Source organism: Mesoplodon bidens (genome assembly GCF_964165515.1).
Source record: "Mesoplodon bidens genome assembly, chromosome: X".
In the NCBI taxonomy this organism is placed as follows: Eukaryota; Metazoa; Chordata; class Mammalia; order Artiodactyla; family Ziphiidae; genus Mesoplodon; species Mesoplodon bidens.
In genome coordinates this window covers 3,294,050-3,312,182 of record NC_138163.1, presented here as the reverse complement: position 1 = coordinate 3,312,182, position 18,133 = coordinate 3,294,050, and the positions used below count along the sequence as shown (strand labels likewise).

The 18,133-nt window shown below is 48.5% G+C and overlaps 1 protein-coding gene across 11 annotated transcripts in view; it reads left to right on the top strand.

Moving 5' to 3' along the window:
- Positions 1-18,133, top strand: part of MAMLD1 (mastermind like domain containing 1) — a 110,391-nt gene that overhangs the window by 75,661 nt on the left and 16,597 nt on the right. For 6 of the 11 annotated variants that reach the window (XM_081222396.1, XM_081222393.1, XM_081222394.1 and 3 more), the window contains one exon: positions 256-378. The exons of the other annotated variants lie outside the window; for them this stretch is intronic. In XM_081222396.1, the coding sequence (XP_081078522.1) occupies positions 256-378 (123 nt within the window). The remainder of the gene's footprint in view (positions 1-255; positions 379-18,133) is intronic. 11 annotated transcript variants of the gene reach the window in all.

Sequence of the window (18,133 nt, the reverse complement as noted above, 5' to 3'; positions counted from 1 at the left end):
GTCTGGGAATGTGTCCCAAGGGAAGCTCCTGGTGGGGGCTGACCTCTTTGATGAGGGCCCTGGATGACCGTGGCTGTGGCAGTCCCCAGAGGAGAGAGACCATGTCTTTTTCATCCAGGTCTCATGAAGCCTCACCAAGCAGAGTGCTCCACACAAGGGATCGGTCCTTCAATGGGAGCACCCGTGGGGGTGGCCAGGGTGAGCGGCCAGCCCTTGTCCACAGTTCAGGAGCACTTTGGTTTGATTTTGTTATAGGCCTGTTGCCAGCTGTTTTCGTGGACTTCTGCAGCTGGCTTGGGGGAGTGCCAGCATCCGCACTGGAGCCCTTATCCTAGCAGGCAAGATCCTCAGCCTGGAGCCGTGTCACCATCTAACACTGTGAGCCTTTTTGGTTTCTTTTGTGTTCAGTGGGGAACATGTGTAGCCTGACTGTGTTGCCTCGGAGCCAGACCAGCTGGCTCACAGAGAGAATCCTTAATGATGAGGGTCGTGAAAATCACATCCGACTGATTCCCTAGGTGGGGCTGGAGGAAGTGTCCGGGAGAAAGCACATGCAGCCAAGCTCCCCAGGCCAGGAGGGGCTCAGGTGACCTCTGCCGACAGAGGCAAGAGGCTGGGCTCCCCGATGGGATGCTTCTTGCTGCCAAGAGCTACCTTCCCAGCCAGCACTGGCCAGTGCCCAGGGGCTGAGCGTGCTACCTGGTACTTCACCTGCCTTTTCTCGTCTTAGTCCTCAGAGGTAGGGGCTGTTATCATTCTCTTTAAAGCTGAGAAGTCCCCAGAGTTGCCCACAGTCACACAGCAAGTCGGGGCCAGAGCAGGGAGTCTGGCTAGAGAGCTCACACTTGTAACCCCACACACGGGGCCCTGCCTCCAGAGCCCTCTGTTCCTGCCTTGACCTCCTAACTGTTGCCTCTTCTACAAAGTGGGTGTGATGGTAGGTTGTTTGAGGATTAGAAGCGTCGATTCTGTGCATCTGAAGCACTCCAAACAGAGCCTGGCGCAAAACCTGCCAACGAAAGCCTGACTCCTCGTCCTGAGTCTCCAGATCTGTTTCCCGGGGGCTAAGATGGTTCTCAAACCTGGGGCTGTGTCGGGACAGCATATGAGCAGTGCTCTCTCCAGACCCCATGCCTGCCAGTGAGATGGACAGCAGTGGTGGGGCTCACTAGCTTCGTGGGCTCTTCTTGTCCTAGGCCCCGCCCTGCCTAGACCACCGCAGGCCCGCTGGGCGAGGGGAAGGAGCCGCCTTCGTGCTTTCACGCTGGCTCCGCCCCACTTCCCAGCACCCTGCTCTGTGCACGGCGTTCTTTTAGCCAGAATGCACTGACGAGGCCTCCAAACGGGCACATCAGCAGCTCCACTGTTCCTTCTCATGGCCTTTCCGCATTCAGTTTAAGGCCTAAGAACCGAGCTCTGGTCACCTGGCCAGGAGAAGGTGGAAGAAAGGAAGAGGCGAGTGTTTGAGGCCCCCGTGGTGAGGAAGTACATGCTTCTTGCTCCCAGCAGGGAGAACTTGCCGTGTTTTACTGATGGCCAAGCTGAGCCTCAGGAAACACTCATTACCCCCTGGATGGCGTTGACTAGCTCGTTGCACCTCTGTGGATGGTAGTGGTTACCACAGAAGGACTGGGCATTCATCTTAAAGCAGAAATGACAAATCCAGGTGTCGCAAGGAGCTCATTCTTATTTTCAGACTAATCTTTCTCAGCTTGGGGGATTTCACTTTACCAGTTACGTGAGCGATCCAATTTCAGTGACCCGCTTGCTTGCACTGAAGGTAAAAGGTAAATGCCATCTGGCATCAGGGCAGCAGTTCAGCATGGCAAAGGCACTGGAGGCAGACAGACTGGGGTTCAAGTCCGGACACCAACTCTAATTGGGCATTGTGCCAGGAGCAGTGTCACTTAAGCCCCCTGAGCCTCAGCTGTACCTGGGGAAAGGGGTGGGCCCCATCTCGTAGGGCCTTGAAAGACAGGAGATGCTGAACCAGTACCACTCAGACCCCTGCCCGGCCCACACTCCACGCCCAGGTATGGCACGCGTGGGCTCCCGGACTTGGATCTGGAACCCCTGAGGTCAGACGCGTTTCCAAATTCAGAACTTTGGGGACTTTAGAAAACTAATATGGTGCATATACCAAATATGACACAACCCTCTGCTGGAATCTGGGGCACATTTTATTATTTTTGCAGAGAAATATGAATATTTAACTAAGCCCAGGTCAAGTTTTGTTCCCAAATAAATTTTGGCACCAAATTTATAAAAATAAAATAGGCTCTCAGAGCTTTTGGCCTTGAAATTACAGATAAGGGATGTGGACCTAGAATTATTAAGGAAGGGACTATGGAGTTGTGACACCCAGCCCTGGTGTGTTGACTTTCAAGGCCCCCAAATCTCCTCACTGTATTCCCCACCCTACTCCCAAGGCTGGGTGACTTCTCTCTGTTTTTAATCGAAGCGAGGCAAAATGAATTTTGTTTCCATAATGGTCGCTGAAAACCATTGAGGATACCTTAAGGTATTGTGAACATCAGGGTTAGGACTTCAATTTGACTGTCAGCCACTGGCAGAGGAACTGACATTTACTCAAAGGCAGAAGCAGTTCTGTCCAGGAGATGAGACTTGTGCTCTGGAAGAGTCGGGGAAGCAAGAGGCAGCACGAGCGCCCTGGGTGCACGTGCGATTGCAGAGCTGGGAGTGTAGCATGGCGGGGAGGAGGAACGAGGACGGTGGCCAGTTGGAATAAGAACAAAAAAGCCTGAAATCTGATCCTTGAGGCAGGCTGGAGGGGGGTGGGTGGCGGGTGGGCAGCTGCAGAGAAATAGACCAAAGAGGCGCGTGATATGGTTTGGAGAGATTTTGAGAGGGGCGAGAGAGGGGACCTGCCTCTGGGAAGGCTGGATGAGCCCTCGCCTGCGTCTGCCCCGTTTTCTGCCTTTAATGCCAGCCGCCCGTCTCCCATGCTTAGGCAGCAGTGAGCACCCAGCAATGGCGGAGGCATGGGCTCATTAGGAGAACTTGCCATCCACCCTCCTGGAGGGCTGGGCCTAGGAGGGGGATCTGGGCACCTCGGTCTGAAGTGGGACCGTGAGGAAGCCCTCTTGTCACCCTCACCCGTGGGTGCCTCTTGTCCCTGGGGACTGAGCCTCTGAAGCACAGCACTCCCAGCACCCAGGGCCTGGAGGGAGACGGCACAGAGCCAGGGGCAGCGGGGCCTTGGCCCTTGGTTCCTGGCAGGGTGCGGGCCCCGGGACTGGGCTTGAGGCTTGGATCACTGAGGTCCAAATCCCGGCTCTGCCACTTTTTCATTTGGCACACTCCTTCCTCTCTCTGTGCCTCAGTCTCTCCATCTGCAAAATGGAGATACTAGTATACCTATCAAATGGGGCTGCTGAGAGGATTCAACGAGATGAGGTAAAAGTGCCTGGCCCAGGGCCTGGCACACAATCATGCTGCACCGATGTTAGCTCTACTGTTTCGAGAAAGCTCTTGAAACTCGGTGCTCAGTGAAATGCGTTTAGACTGCCAGGCTCGTCTCCGGCTCCCAGAGTTGGATGGTGGCTTGCAGAGGAGGGGTGGGGGAGTGCCCTCCAGCCGTGGGGTGTCAGGGAGGCCAAGTGACAGACACAGACTGGGGACCCCCAAAGGGAGCAGAGCAGCCAGGCCTGGCTGCAGCTTCCCGAGCGCCCTGGCCAGTGGGGAGGGAACAGTGCTGGCCATTCTCCCTCCAAGCACAGACGGCAGAGGTGCTGGGAGCCATGCAGGGGGCTGCACCATCCCACGTGTGTGCTGAGTAAGAAACGGCAGTAACAAATGCTGCCTGCATTCAGCTGGGCCCCAACCCCGCCGCTTGCAACTGGCCTAGGGCTGCCTGGGTTTCTAGATCCAGAGGGACTTCTGCTGATGGGCGGAGAGAAAGGATGGAGGGCAAGTGAGGGCCAGCCTTGCCGGCCACCCGGCGCCGACGCCACCAGGAACACTGGTTCATCGTGGTCACTTGGTTTGGACTTCCAAGGTTGGACTCGACTGCTCAGTAGAGCAGAACCTTGAATTACTGCTGTCTTGATTAACACTGCAAATTAAAATCTTTCCCTTCACACCGTGACCTCCCATTGAAAACCAAAATGATAAAACCAGGTTAGTTAGACCGAGAGAATTCCCTATTCTTGTCGAAGTTACGCCGGCTCCATTTTCCACTGGAGGCAGAGAGTCGGGAGAAACGGTAGCGTGTGAGTCTGCTCCTAGCCTCAACATCGTTCATGACCCTTTAAAAGCAAGTGACCACTATCTTGCCAGAATACTAGACCCCCTTGGAATCAGATATACCACACATTGTCAAGAAAGGGCCTGTGACCTTGGACTTGAAACTCCTTTCACCAGCTTCCCTTAATTCTTCTGCTGTTTTGAGGCTAAGAGGCAGGGCAGGGCGGCACTGCTCCCTGTGTAATGAGGAAAGTTTCTTCGCCTCTGTCTTTTACAAATTCTGGTGAGAAGCATCACAGATTTCATTTCAAAGGGTAGTACTGCTGAAATGCAAGAGCAGAGGCGTCTGGGGGAAGCTCTGGGCTGCACTAAGGAAGAAGCGGGGCAGGAAAGTCCGATTTCAAAGAGCCCACGTGTCCAAGCTCCAGCCTCGCCTTGTACACGTCTTCTCTACCAGACATGAGGACATTTTCCTGAATAAGCATCTTTATTTTGTTTTTTGTTTTTAAATTATTATTGTTTTTAAATTTTATTTATTTATTCATTTTTGGCTGTGTTGGGTCTTAGTTGCGGCACGCGGGCTTCTCTCTAGTTGTGGCGCTCAGGCTCAGTAGTTGTGGTGCGTGGGCTTAGTTGCCCTGCGGCACGTTGGGATCCCTAACCAGGGATCGAACTGGTGTCCCCTGCATTGCAAGATGGATTCTCAACCACTGGACCACCAAGGAAGTCCCTAAGCATCTTTATTTTGTATTTAAGCACGATTGTACATACAAGCTTAGTTTTTCCTTTCTTTTTTTAAATTGGGCAGCAAAGAACTATTTAGTTTGGGGAAACATTTTTTAGCTGCTTTGGGAGGAAATATAATTAGACAAAGTTTACAATAAGTCCCCTACATGCTAACCTCCAAGTTGTGAGCTTTCAAAGATGCGCACGTGCCCCTGTATGCCAGCTGTTGTACTGTGTACTACAGTACTGTTCAACGTACTGTACTGTAAGATTAAAAATGTTTTCTTGGGACTTGCCTGGTGGCACATTGGTTAAGAATCCGCCTGCCAGGACTTCCCTGGTAGTTCTGTGGTTAAGAATCCGCCTGCCAATGCGGAGGATATGGGTTGGAGCTCTGGTCCGGGGAGATCCCACATGCCACGGAGCAGTTAAGCCCGCATGCCACAACTACTGAGCCTGCGCCCTAGAGCCCGTGCTCCGCACAAGAGAAGCCACTGCAATGATAAGCCTGCACATCTCAACGAAGAGTAGCCCCTGCTCGCCACAACTAGAAAAAGCCCACATGCAGCAACGAAAACCCAACGCAGCCAAAAATAAATAAATTAATTAATTTAAAAAAATCCGCCTGCCAATGCAGGGGACACAGGTTCGATCCCTGGTCCGAGAAGATCCCACATGCCACGGAGCAACTAAGCCCGTGCTCCACAACTACTGAGCCTGCACTCTAGAGCCCGTGAGCCACACCTACTGAAGCCTTAATGGTGATCACTAGCTTTAATTTTTAATTGCTTGACAATTGATTCATGAAAGCTGGAAAGGCAACCATTTTCAGAAACCTCCTGTGAAGTTTTTGTTTGTTTTTTTGTTTGTTCCTTTTGTCTTTACATACCTGAAAAGGAACACGAAACTTTGCTGAAGTTGGGGTGCCCCAAATGAGACTTTTAAAAATGAAGTATGTAAATTATTTTATACTAAGGTCATTGAAACAAGCTGCATATTTGTCACTGTAAAGCAAGGAAAGGAATCTGATTTCAGTTTTCAAAGAGTCAAAGAGGACAGAAATAAATCCTTGTGTTATGTTCCTTTAAACTTAACTGCTTATGAATATCTGCAAACCCAAAATGTAGACTACCTCAAGGAGAGGCCGTCCACTTCCACATGTAAAACAGGTTTGAAAGTGAAGTGGTCAGCTACTGTTGTGACCCCAAGTGAAAAGTTAGCAAAATAGAAAAAATGTCTAGGGCTGATGGAGGGTCACAGTGGATTTGCACCGTTCCGCTGTGACCCTAACACCTACAGCCAGCATTGTCGCTGAGTGCAGGATGGTGCCAGAGGAGCAATGCAGGTCAGAGATGTGACCCTTGGGGTGAGCAAGGGATGTGTCCTAAGGGGGCTCCACTGCATCCTTGCCCCTCCTTCCTGCACCCTCCCCAGCTTCCCTCTCTCAAATCCATTCATGGTCCCATAGCACAAATTTATGGAAACCTCTCCTGAGCCCGTTTGTACTTTCAGCCTCTTCTGTCCCTTGGGGGTTGTCAAATCCCACAAGCTGGGCCTGCTGGGCAAAGCAACAGTGTGCGTATGCTCTGAACTGGTGGCTTGTGAGCTTGAAGGGGGCAGCGAATGAAAGCAGCCCACCCCACCCCACCCCCAGAGAAAGAGTTTCTGCTTCTTCCTAAGGAGTTGAAAAAGTTTAGGTTTTGATTTGATCTCGTGAATTTTGCCCACAATGACAGGCGCTGCTTTGTCTGATTGTGCTTTGTTGTTGTTGGATGAGGGCTTATCATGTTAGCTTCTCCCAGCGAAATCAGTGAGGTTGTTGAGAGCTAAAATGTCCAAAGAGATCACACCTCCACCCCAGGCCCGCGTGCGTGCATGGTGGTCCTGAGAGCCCATGCAGTGCCCCGAGCTGAGCCTTCCCTGGGTCCTGACTCCCAGCAGAATAACAGGTTCTAAGACAGAGAGTGGAAGAAAGGGGCAGCATTTCTCCATTTCTTTCATCCTTCAGTCCTTCGCCCCATGTGAACCGAGTTTCATGTTGGATTAGAAATTGGGCAGCATGGACTCGCACAGAGCCCGTAGACCCTGACTCCGTGATGGAGAGCTAGGTGCATGGGAAAAGGGGAAGTGGGCAGTCCAGGAAATGATCACAAAGTCCTGGCCTAAATGTGACCTTCAAAGCCTGAAAGATGCATAGCCCCACTTCATCAGAAATTACTCCAACTCTTGCTTTGCTTTTGGGAGCTTTGGATTTGAAGCTATATGCAGAGGTTCTATCTGGCCTTACCCCCTGCAGCATGCTATCATGTTTGGCCATTTTTGAGCAGAGGAAGTGAGCAGAATTGTGGAGACCCAGACTTCTCTACAGGCCCATGTCTGGGTGGCACGTGAAAAGAATTTGCCAAGCCAGCTGACTCAGGAGGCCAGTAGATGAAGGTGGACTCCTTATTTACAATTTTGCATAACGATCACTTATTTCCACGTGACAAAGCTTTGAAAGATGTGGGAGTCCTGCAACCACCCTTGAGTGGCAGTAAGTGGGAACAATTCCATGACCTTTCCCTCTATCGGCAACACTTTCAAAGATGAGCTCTAGAAAATGTGAACAGGCAAAGCTCTCAAATATGGCTTTCTAGTTTCATGTTGTCAAAGAAACAAAATCTTGACACCCATTAAGGATGGCTATTATTTTTAAAAAATTAGAAAAAACTAGTGTTGGTGAGATGTGGAGAAACTGGAAACCATATGCACTGTTAGTAGGAATGTAAAATGGTACAGCTGCCGTGGAAAACAGTAGGGTGGTTCCTCAAAAAATTAAACATGCAATTACCATATGACCTAACAATTCCATTCTTGGGTATATACCCAAAAGAATTGAAAGCAGGTTCTTGAACAGATATCTGTTCACCAGTGTTCATAGCAGCATTTTCACAATGTCCAAAAGGTAGACGCAACCAAAATGTCCACAGAGAGAAGAATGTTGAACAAAATGTGATCCATCCACACAGTGGAATATTATTGAGCCTTTAAAGGAAGGAAATTCCGATACCTGTTACAACATGGATGAACTTTGAAGACATTATGCTAAGTGAAATCAGCCAGTCACAAAAGGACAAATACCATATTATTCTACTTATAACAGGGACCTAGGAGTCAGATTCATAGAGACAGAAAGCAGAGTAGTCCTTGCTTGGGGCCGGGGCACTGGGGGTTAATGTCTAATGGGGACAGAGTTTCAGTTTGGGAAGATGAAAACGTCCTGGAGATGGATGGTGGTGATGGCTGCACGACACTGCGAATGTACTTAATGCCACAGAACTAGGCACTTAAAACGGTCAGTTTAACAGCAAGAAAAAAAGAAAAGGAAAAACAAATTTTAAAACATGAGCTAATCCTCTCCTAGTCAAGGCAGTATTTAATTTTGATAATATTAATATGTGATGTCGAGGTGGCAGCAGCTGAGCTGCCTGTCTTCCTTCATGTAGAGGAGAGTACTGACTGCACGGGTACCATACCCATGTTTCTGTGCAGGCCTACTGCACTTAGATGCCTTAGTGACATGCATGCACTTAGGGAATGCGTGCACTTCCCCTTTTCACTTAGTGCATGCGTGTTAACACGCACAGTGTAGGGTTCCTGGGCATAGCCAATGCTTAGAAAGAACTTTCCTGATAAATCGATCACGACTTCTGTCCTTTTCTGGGCATTTTAGAGAAATGACAACATGTGGATGGGGGAACAAAGAAGTGATATAGACAGAATGGGGTCTCTGCTCCGGAATGGGGTAAGAAAGCCCACTGGCTTCATGGATTCTCTGGTGCATCTGCAAGCCTAGAAACGCTAGGATGGCTCACAGTTTGCTGATTAATACAAGAGCCAAAAGAACAATGCTAGGGACTCACTTTCTGTGCACAGTGTCCCTCTGGAGCAAGTGCTAGGCCCTGAGGTAGAGTTCTGGAGAAAGTTAAGGGTCTCGGCTACAGTGAGAACCAGGCTTGACACTGACACACAAAGTAGGAACCAAGAGCCTCTAGTCATTGTCCAAATGACTTTTGGGAAGTTGACACACCTGGTCACTGTGTCCCCACTCACACCCCAGCTCTCAAGACCTTCGGTTTCTGCCTTTCAGGGCCTGGCAGTGTCCACTTTTTAATCAGAGTCATTTGTGTCTTGCCTGTGCCCCCATTTGCTAGCAAATTCCTCAGGCACATGATGTCTTATCTAGGTCTGTAAACGTGAGCTCAAGGAGCCTTTGAACAAATGACTGGAAGAAGGCAGGAAGGAATCAACCTATAAATCAGTTGCATCTGCTGGCCTCTGAGAATTAAGCTCCTGAGATTATTTTGAGTGTTTTAGAGTAATTATTGGTAGAAATCCCCAATCTTTGAAGCCCAGGAGGCTGATGAACTCAGATTCTTGTGTTGGACTGAAGGGTGAGCTCTGCCTCTTCACGCAGGGTCCCTACCCCCTGACTGTGACTGTGAGACATTTTCTGGTCCAGTTGGGACTCTTGTCTGCCAACAGCATGAGGACAGGCACTTGCCTACAATTCTACAAATGCACTATCTGAATACATTTGATTTCTTCAAACTCTAACAAATAACACAGTTTTGGACCTCCGGGGTAATTAGCACTGGTTGTTCTGTTGCAGTGGTAGCGGTTGTTTCATGCATTTTAGAAGGACAAACAAGACCTCTGGCTGCTATTTCACATACCACATTGATAGCAGCACATGATATAAGAAAAGAAAAAAACAGCTGGCTTAGAAATTCAGGCCACTCATTCCATTGCTTTTTTCCCCCGTTCAGATTCGCTTATGCCGCTCTGGGGCGGCACTGTTATTCCTAATGTAACCCAATCAATTTCAGTTTTGAAGGCTGCTCAGCGTATGTTCTTGTCCTGTCAGACTTTAAATGTTAACTTATAAGAACAGTTGGTTGTATTTGAATAAGCTTTCCCCATTGGTTTAAAAGAATTAAAGGGTTTTTTTTTTTTTACTAGTTCATGAGCACAGATTTTTATATCCTTTGTGGAAATGATCTTTCAGGGTTTCGTTTTGATTTGTTTGTTTTTGTCATTTTGACAGCTGTATTGTTAGCTTCTTCTATTTGCTTGATTCACTTTTCATTTGGAAGTGTCTTCTTTAGCAGAATAATTACATCACAGAGATTCCTTCCTGGCACCCTCCAGAAAGATCTCCTGATGTCCCCTATTGCTATGTCAGCTGTTATAGTTCGAGATTGGTACAGATCAGAGTAGCAGAATGGGGTTGAAAAGGGCAGCCTCTGGCAGTGGCCTTGACCCTGTCGATTCCCTCTGAACTCATAGAGCTCCAGCATCATATAGATCTGTTCTGCCTGGCCCTTTCCTCAGCAGCCGGTGGGCAGTACTGCTCTTCCAAGCGCTGTAGTTACCCCATCCTCACTGCAAAAGGCAGGATTGTAACAGAGGACCCATCCTTTGATGAAACTATGTCAGCCGACTATCAGAATGACCTCATGGCCTCAGGAACTGACCAGACTCCGCTGCAAGCAACAAATATGCTTGTGACTTGTCAGAGCTAGATTGACATCCAGTTTAGAGTTTAGAATCCTTCTCCATATGCCCCATTTTTGGAAACAAATGACAAAATCGTGAGGTTGATTAACATTGTAGTCCAGATTGACATATATACACTGATATGTAAAAAATGGATAACTAATAAGAACTTGCTGTATAGAAAAATAAATAAAATTTTAAAAATTAAAAAAAATAAAAGACATTGTTGTCCAATATGCTCCCTGAGAATTCAGAGCCCTTTAGAGGTTTGAAGACAACTGGGATGTTCCCACTGAATCTTCCCTGCCACCCCCAATTCTTTGCCCGTTTCCTGGCTATTTCTCTCTGAACTGAGCACAGGGCATTGGTGTGAGGCCCTCTGGGTGGGTAAGGCTTTACTGGACTGACCGAAATGCTCCAGGTGCGTGAGCCCTGCACAGGGGAGAGCAGGAGGGTCATTCCCACTCTTCAGTAGATAAAGGGTGTTTTATTTGGCACTCTTTTTTTTTATTGTAGTATAGTTGATTTACAATGTTGTGTTAGTTTCAGGTGTACAGCAAAGTGATTCATTTATATATTTTTTCAGACTCTTTTCCATTATAGGTTATTACAGGATATTGAGTATAGTTCCCTGTGATATACAGTAGCCCCTTGTTGTTTATCTATTTTATATACCTTAGTGTATATCTGCTAATCGATAAAGTTTTGATATAATATTGGACTAGGGTTTGAGAAAGAGAATGAACCCTCCTAGAGCCATCAGCACCCGAGTCACCAACACCTCTTACAGGCTTTTAATTTTTTGTTTACAGTTATTACCTCTGAAATCAAATCTCGACTTTCTGGTATGGTCTTGGACTTTTCAAGGGATTTAAAAATTTAGGAGTTCGGTGCCAGTAATTGCTTTTAGGAGCTAGCACTGCTAATTTGCTATAGATGAATTCCAGTTTGGATTGTCAATTATTTTCTTCACAGAAAGCCACAAAGTACATATTCGAGTTAGCGTCGGAATTGAATTTGATCCAGGAATTCATAATGTTGTTAAGCTAGATTATTGCTGCTAAAACGTGGATCACATTCAACTAATGCAAAATAGAGTATTTAAGAGCTTGAGTACCACACTTGAGATCTGAGCGAAGAGCCCAAGATTGCAATCTGGGATCCACACTCGACGCGTTTGCTTGATCATGTTGTACAGACAGCTTAGGCGTGCTAGTATTCTCTTTAGATGAACTGGTCTGTGGGTAGAGGAAGATGACTCAAGGCTGAGCAGGGTCCCACGGGCCCCCGGCTTCATCGTCAGAGATGAGCTGTCCTCCAGCATGAGGCTGGAGGTGTGACGCAGACGTCGTGAAGATCTGAGGGGCCAGGCTAGAGTCTTTGGCAGTTAGGATGTATTGAGTCGCAAATAGCAGGAAATAATAAAGGGAACTGACTTTAGCAATAAAGGGAACTGACTGAGTCCTGTAAGTGGAAGTCCGGCTCTTGGGCAAACTTCAGGTAGTGTCACCGAAGATGCTGTTTCCTTCCTGCTGTCTATCCGGCCTTCCGGAGCACTGGCTTCATCCTCAGGCCGGCTCCCCCTTGTGGACACATGACAGCCCTCAGCAACTCCAGGGGCTGCAGGCCTCCTCCTGCCCTCATCCAGGGGAGCAGAAGAGAGAGTTGCTTCGAGAAGCTCTGTCAGAAGAGCAAGGAAGCGTCTTTCCCAGAAAGCCTCTGGCACTTTGGGCACAGTGGCCTGAATTGATCACATGCCTACTCTTCTGCTTCGTGTAAACGGAGCTCGGTGGCCTGGCCACTGCAAGCCCAGGTGGAGCCAGGTTTCCCCAAAGCACATGGGCACATGGGGCAAGTGAGGCCGCCTGAACGGAAACCGTGGAAGGCAATGAGAGCAGGAGGGCTAGGCGCCAGCTTAGCCACCAACTGTCTTTGCTGTGATCGACCTCTTTGGCCACCCACAGCCATACCCTCCCTCTTTGCCATGCATGTGCCTCCCGAAATGCTCACTCCTCCAGAAAACCTATGTACTCCCTCCCCAGAGGGGTTCAGTTCCAATCCAGAAACTGCAGATGTCGTGCCACCCCCTCAGTTTGGTCAGAGCATAGCCCCTCCTGTTCCCGGGACCCCTGGCCATCGCGCTTACCTTGGCAGAGAAAAAGCAGAAGTACAGGACAGGAGGGAAAAAAAAAAAAAAAAAGAAGCTCCCGTTTGGAAAGGAGGAATTGGAAAGCAACACACGGTGGTCACTAGCCCAGCATCCACGGGCTTAGGGGTTCCTTGCTTCTCCGGGCCTCAGTCTCCTCTTCTGTATAACAAGAAGGTTGGATTAAAGCAGTGGTTCTCTCTGGAGTGTGTCCTGGAGGGTTTGTGAAAGTGCAGAGTACTGGGCTCCACCTGCAGAGTTTCTGATTCAGTAGGTCTGGGTGGGACCCAGACATGTGCATTTCTAACAGCTGCTGCTGGCCCAATGACTCCCACTTTGAGAACCTCTGGTGTAGCTGAGTCCCACAGGCCCTGCTGATTCTGACTTTTGGGAGTCAGCTTTTTCTTAGCTATCTCTTCTGTTCTACATTGATTTACAACGGATTGTTTTATAAATGGGACACAGCCTACTCTACCATGTGAATAGCTAAAAACATCTCAGACCCCCAGCTTTGGTTTGTTATCTGATTTTCAGCAAGTGGGCTTAGGGCTTCAGGAAAGCCAACAACTTTCTTGAATTTAATTAGTTAGGAATAGAAATACGAAGACTGTTCACCCGTCTTCCCCGCCCCCATCCACTGCAGCACGATGTTCTTTGGGTTGACTCTGTGTGACTGCAGAAAGCAGCCCTTTTTCCAGGGAGAACCCAGATCCTTAGGCCTCATTTTGAAAGCCTTCTCCCTACATAATCTGCGTATCCATCAGGTCTTGGGATAGGAATGGCACTGGGTGAGGCTGTGATGTAGCTAAAGTTGATTTGAGAACTTTGCCAATTTTCTGCCCAGGACCCCCTCACCTGGACAACGTCTCTTTGTCCTTCAGGTCACAGCTTAAAGTTCAGTTCCCCCAAGAAGCCTCCTCTAACTAACCCCTCACGCCAGCCAGGCTGGGTTCTCCTGTTGTTTGTTCTATGCAGTGTTCCCCTATAGCACTTACCACCTTTGTTACAAATCCCGTTTAAGTGATCTCCATTACATGAACGTGCCTGCTCTAAAAGGGCAACACCATCCCTGCTTTGTCCACCAGTGTTATCACAGCACAGGGCCTGGATCCTGGTGGGTGCTTAGTAAATATGTGTTGCACGAATGCTATAAAAGGCAGGCTGTGAGCAGATTCCAGCCACCATATTTTATTACAAGGAAAGCTATCAAACAGTCTATACTATACGTTCTACTATGTGCAGTGATGGTTGCTCCAAAGGAACGACACAGACAAGCCCTCAGAAGAAACAAACACACTGATAGAGAGCCTCAGAGTCCCTGGCAACTGCAGCCAAATCTTTCATACCCCTCCTGCCTTCTCTCTGGGAACCTGGCACCTGGGGACTAGGTATCTCCCTACCAGGCACCCTGGACCTCCTCCCTCCAGACAGCAGCTTCCTGAACGCCCAGCTTCACCCCTCCCACACCCATAGTTTGGAGATAGGCATTTGGGTGAAGTCAGTGGAAGCCCCCGCAGCTCACAGCATGCCCCACCCAACAGGGCCTAGAGAGCTGGTCTGGGCGAAGCCTGCATTTTCCCCGTGGGGTGGTGTGAGTCTAGCGCGACCCTGAAATGCCTGGCCCCAAGCAACAGCCCGAATCTCCTGACTCCTGGCTCAGACTCTGGGCTCACAAATTCTGCATCTTGAAGCAGACAGGTGGCTTCAGATATAGGAATGAGATGTGAACTTCGTACACTTTTTATCCCCAATGCTGTAATTCCCTACTATTGAATATAATTTTATAATGAAATTCAACCAAACCTGAAAATTCTTTATTTAGAGAAGGCAGATTATTTATTACAGGTGAAGTCTACAAACTGACCAGAAGTATACCCTACAGATGTTGACTTTGAAGACTGTGCCTACATTTAATGGATGGATCCATTTTCACTGAATGAGCACACATCAAAAAGGATATCTGTCTGCCCAGGCACAGTAGTAGGTTATGCTTGTGCTTACCTTTTTGGTTCCCAGAGCTAACCCTTCTTCCTTTTAAACAGTCCTATAATCCACCCATTTGCTGAATTTCAAGGCCCTGATGAAGGAGAGACAGCAGTATGGTGGAGACCAGAACCTTCTCCACAGGACAAAGTGTGCTGTGTTTACTGAGAGTTGCTGGACGTGGGCAGGTGGAGACAGTCTAGAGCCCAACTAAAGCCCAAGTTAGCCAGGAACCCTGGAAAGCAGATTAGTCTGGGGTTTCCCCATTGTCTTTTTCAAAACAACCAATTCATAAGTGGGGCAAGGAAGGAAAGTCACCAAAAAAGATATGTAGCCCAAAAAATCTACAGAAACTATAATAAAGCTCCCACAAAAATTAACCCTCTGAGCTGTGAGCCAGGTGCTTGAGGAAGGAGACAGGTGAGCACTTCTCATTTTGCTCACTGCTCACCGTGGTCATTCACTGGGGCAGTGTGGGAGGGTCAGAGGGTGAGGAAAAAGGCTTTCCTCTTATGTCTGGCAGAGAGAAGAACTAAGTAACCAAGTGCTCCTTTGTGTCTGTTTGGATCTACCAAAAGGCAGACACCAGTATGACACTAGACATGCAAGAAATGTATGGGGCAGGGAGAGCCTGTGAAGGCTAAAGGGAGAGAGAGCAAGAGAAGGTGGAAAGAGCCTCAAACCACAATGCAGGTGGCCTGTGACGACTGTGGGACAGAGGAGGATTGGGTATGAGGAGTCTCAGACAGCAACTCCAAGAAAGGTTCAGCCAGGCCAGTGGAGAATTCTTACATCATTTTATAGATGGAGACACTGAGGCCTTAAAAGGAGAATGTAGACAAACAAATTTTATGAACAGAGATGCAAAAATTCTCAAAAAGACCCTAGCAAACCGAACCCAGTAACATGTGAAAAGCATTATGCACCATAACCAAGTGGGATTTATCCCGGGAATGCAAGGCTGGTTCAACCTATGACAATCAATCAATGTGATAAACAATATGAACAGAACAAAGGACTAAAAACCACATAATCATCTCAGTAGACACAAAAGGGAAAAGGACTTTCTTAAGCTCATAAAATGAATAGCAAAGCCCAGACTAAACTCAGGTCACCTGACTTCCAGGCCAGAGCTCTTAATAGTAGTCGGGGTGGGGATGGAGGGTGGAACTGGCCCTCGCAACTGCATACACTGCACTGAGCCCCATATTGAGGACTTGCTCCTTGTCCTTTCATCCAGTCCTCACAACAGCCCCTGGCAGTGGGCACTATGTCATCCCTACTTACTGCATAAGGAGCCTGAGGCTTAGAGAGATAATATGACTTACCTGAGGCCACCCAGCTGCCAAGCACATGAAGGAGCTAAGCCTAGACCTCAGGTTTCCTGCCTCCTGCTCTGGAACTTTCCCTTGCCCTTCACTGCTCTCCTCATTGAGTGGTGCTGCTGGACCGGTTCCATTAGTTCTCAGCTCACCTACTGCCAAGTCAAGTAGATGGGTTTTTTGCTGTAAGCGGATGAGAATGTCCTCCAAATTCTCTGGGGATAGAGCCCCCTCTCCTATGCCAGTACGTGACAACTCTCAGAGCCCAGGCTGTTGACCTACATCCGTGTAATCTGGGTTAAGCAGCCATTTACATATGTTAATGACTCAAACATCTTTATGAGGACTGCAGAACTGTAAAGAAGCAAGCGGCACTGGGGAGGCCAGGGGCCAAATGGTTGGAAGGTGGAGGGCAGCACGGAGAAGAGGGGAATGAGACTGTCCTTTGCTCCTGGACATGCTGAGGACCAGGCTGGCTGGCCTCTGGTGGAGGCCGTCCCAGTGAGAGCTCTTGCTTCCGGATGAAGCAAGAAAAAGAAGGCAGAGATTTCAGAGAGTCAGGTAGAGAGAGCGAGGCAGTTGGGTCAGAACTCAGAAGGCACCTTGGACTGGGAATCTGGAGTGGTGAGTTCTGGTCTTCTCTGATTTGGGGCAAGGCTCTTCCCTACCATGAGCCTCAGGGTCCATACCTACCAGGGTCCTCAGAGCGTGGCATTGCAGGGCTCCACGCTCAGAGACTGAGTCCCTGCAAAACAGTGCAGATAGATGCTCTCTGTATGTCTCTCTGACTCTCGGCCTCTCTGTCTTTAACTTGCTTGGCGATCTCTTTTCCCCCAATATTTTAATTGTGGTAAAATACGCATAATGTCAAATTTACCATCTTAGCTAGTTTTAAGAGTACAGTTCAGCGGTATTAAGTACATTCAAACTGTTGTGCCTTCATCACCATCAGCCATCCCTAGACCTCTTTTCATCATGTACAACTGAAACTCTGTCCCTATGAAACAATAACGCCCCATGATCCACTCCCCTCAGTCCCCGGCAACCACCAATACTCACCTGGCAGGGGAGAGAACATGATCAGGAAGATGGTTTTCCTAGGGTGAGGCTTAGCCATTGTTTGGTAATCTTGAGCAAACCATGGGCCCTCTCCTTCTTCTCTTGAGAATGATGACTTGAGTAGGTGATCTCTCATTTCTCCTCAAGTTATGTTAGGGTCGTAGGGAGAGGAGTTAGCCCCAGGGAGACAGAATGGGTCAGAAGAAGACAAAAGGTGAGGCCTTCAGTAAAAGGAAAGCAGAGAATGATGCCCCGCTCCCATACCAGTGGGGAAGGAAGAAAACCCAGGTTGCTGTGTGAGAGAGGCATAGCAGGAAAGCACAGGCTTATTTGTCATTGGAATACCTGCTTGTGTATCTATATGGACAAAATCTTGCAGGGAAGAAGGCAGACGCCAAATCCTGAGCCTTGGAATGGTTGGCATTCCTGACAAGAATTCAGAGTGTCAACACCAAGCCACCCGAAACCCCATGAAGAGTGTGCTGAGCTGGGTCCTTACAGCCTTGATCCCACCCTCTTTCCCAGCGACTGGAGCATCTCCAGAAAGATCTGGGATCAGCAACAGAAAAGAAAAGAAGATCTAAATTCCAAAGTGACCTTTTTAACCTAAATGATGATGATTTTACATGAACTTGAGTTGTTCCTTTGACACACCATCATATTTTCTACTTACATGAGACCTGGGGTTTTTTTTTTAATCCATATGATACCTACAGAGGAGCATATAAAACATAAAATAATAAAACCAACACCCATGTACCCGCCAGGACAGATTAAGAAATAGAACACTCAAAATATCTTAGAAGGGCCTCCCTGGTGGCGCAGTGGTTGAGAGTCCGCCTGCCGATGCAGGGGATACGGGTTCGTGCCCCGGTCCGGGAGGATCCCATATGCCGCGGAGCGGCTGGGCCCGTGAGCCATGGCCGCTGAGCCTGTGCATCCGGAGCCTGTGCTCCGCAACGGGAGAGGCCACAACAGTGAGAGGCCCACGTACCACAAAATATATATATATATATATCTTAGAAGCCCTCCCTCTTCCCAGAGAGAGATAGCAGCTCTCCTGACTTCTGAGTGCCAACTCTAGGAACCCACCTGCGGCTCCTTGGTGACCTTCGAGCTCATTCTAGTTAGATTAGGTGCATCACCAGCCTCC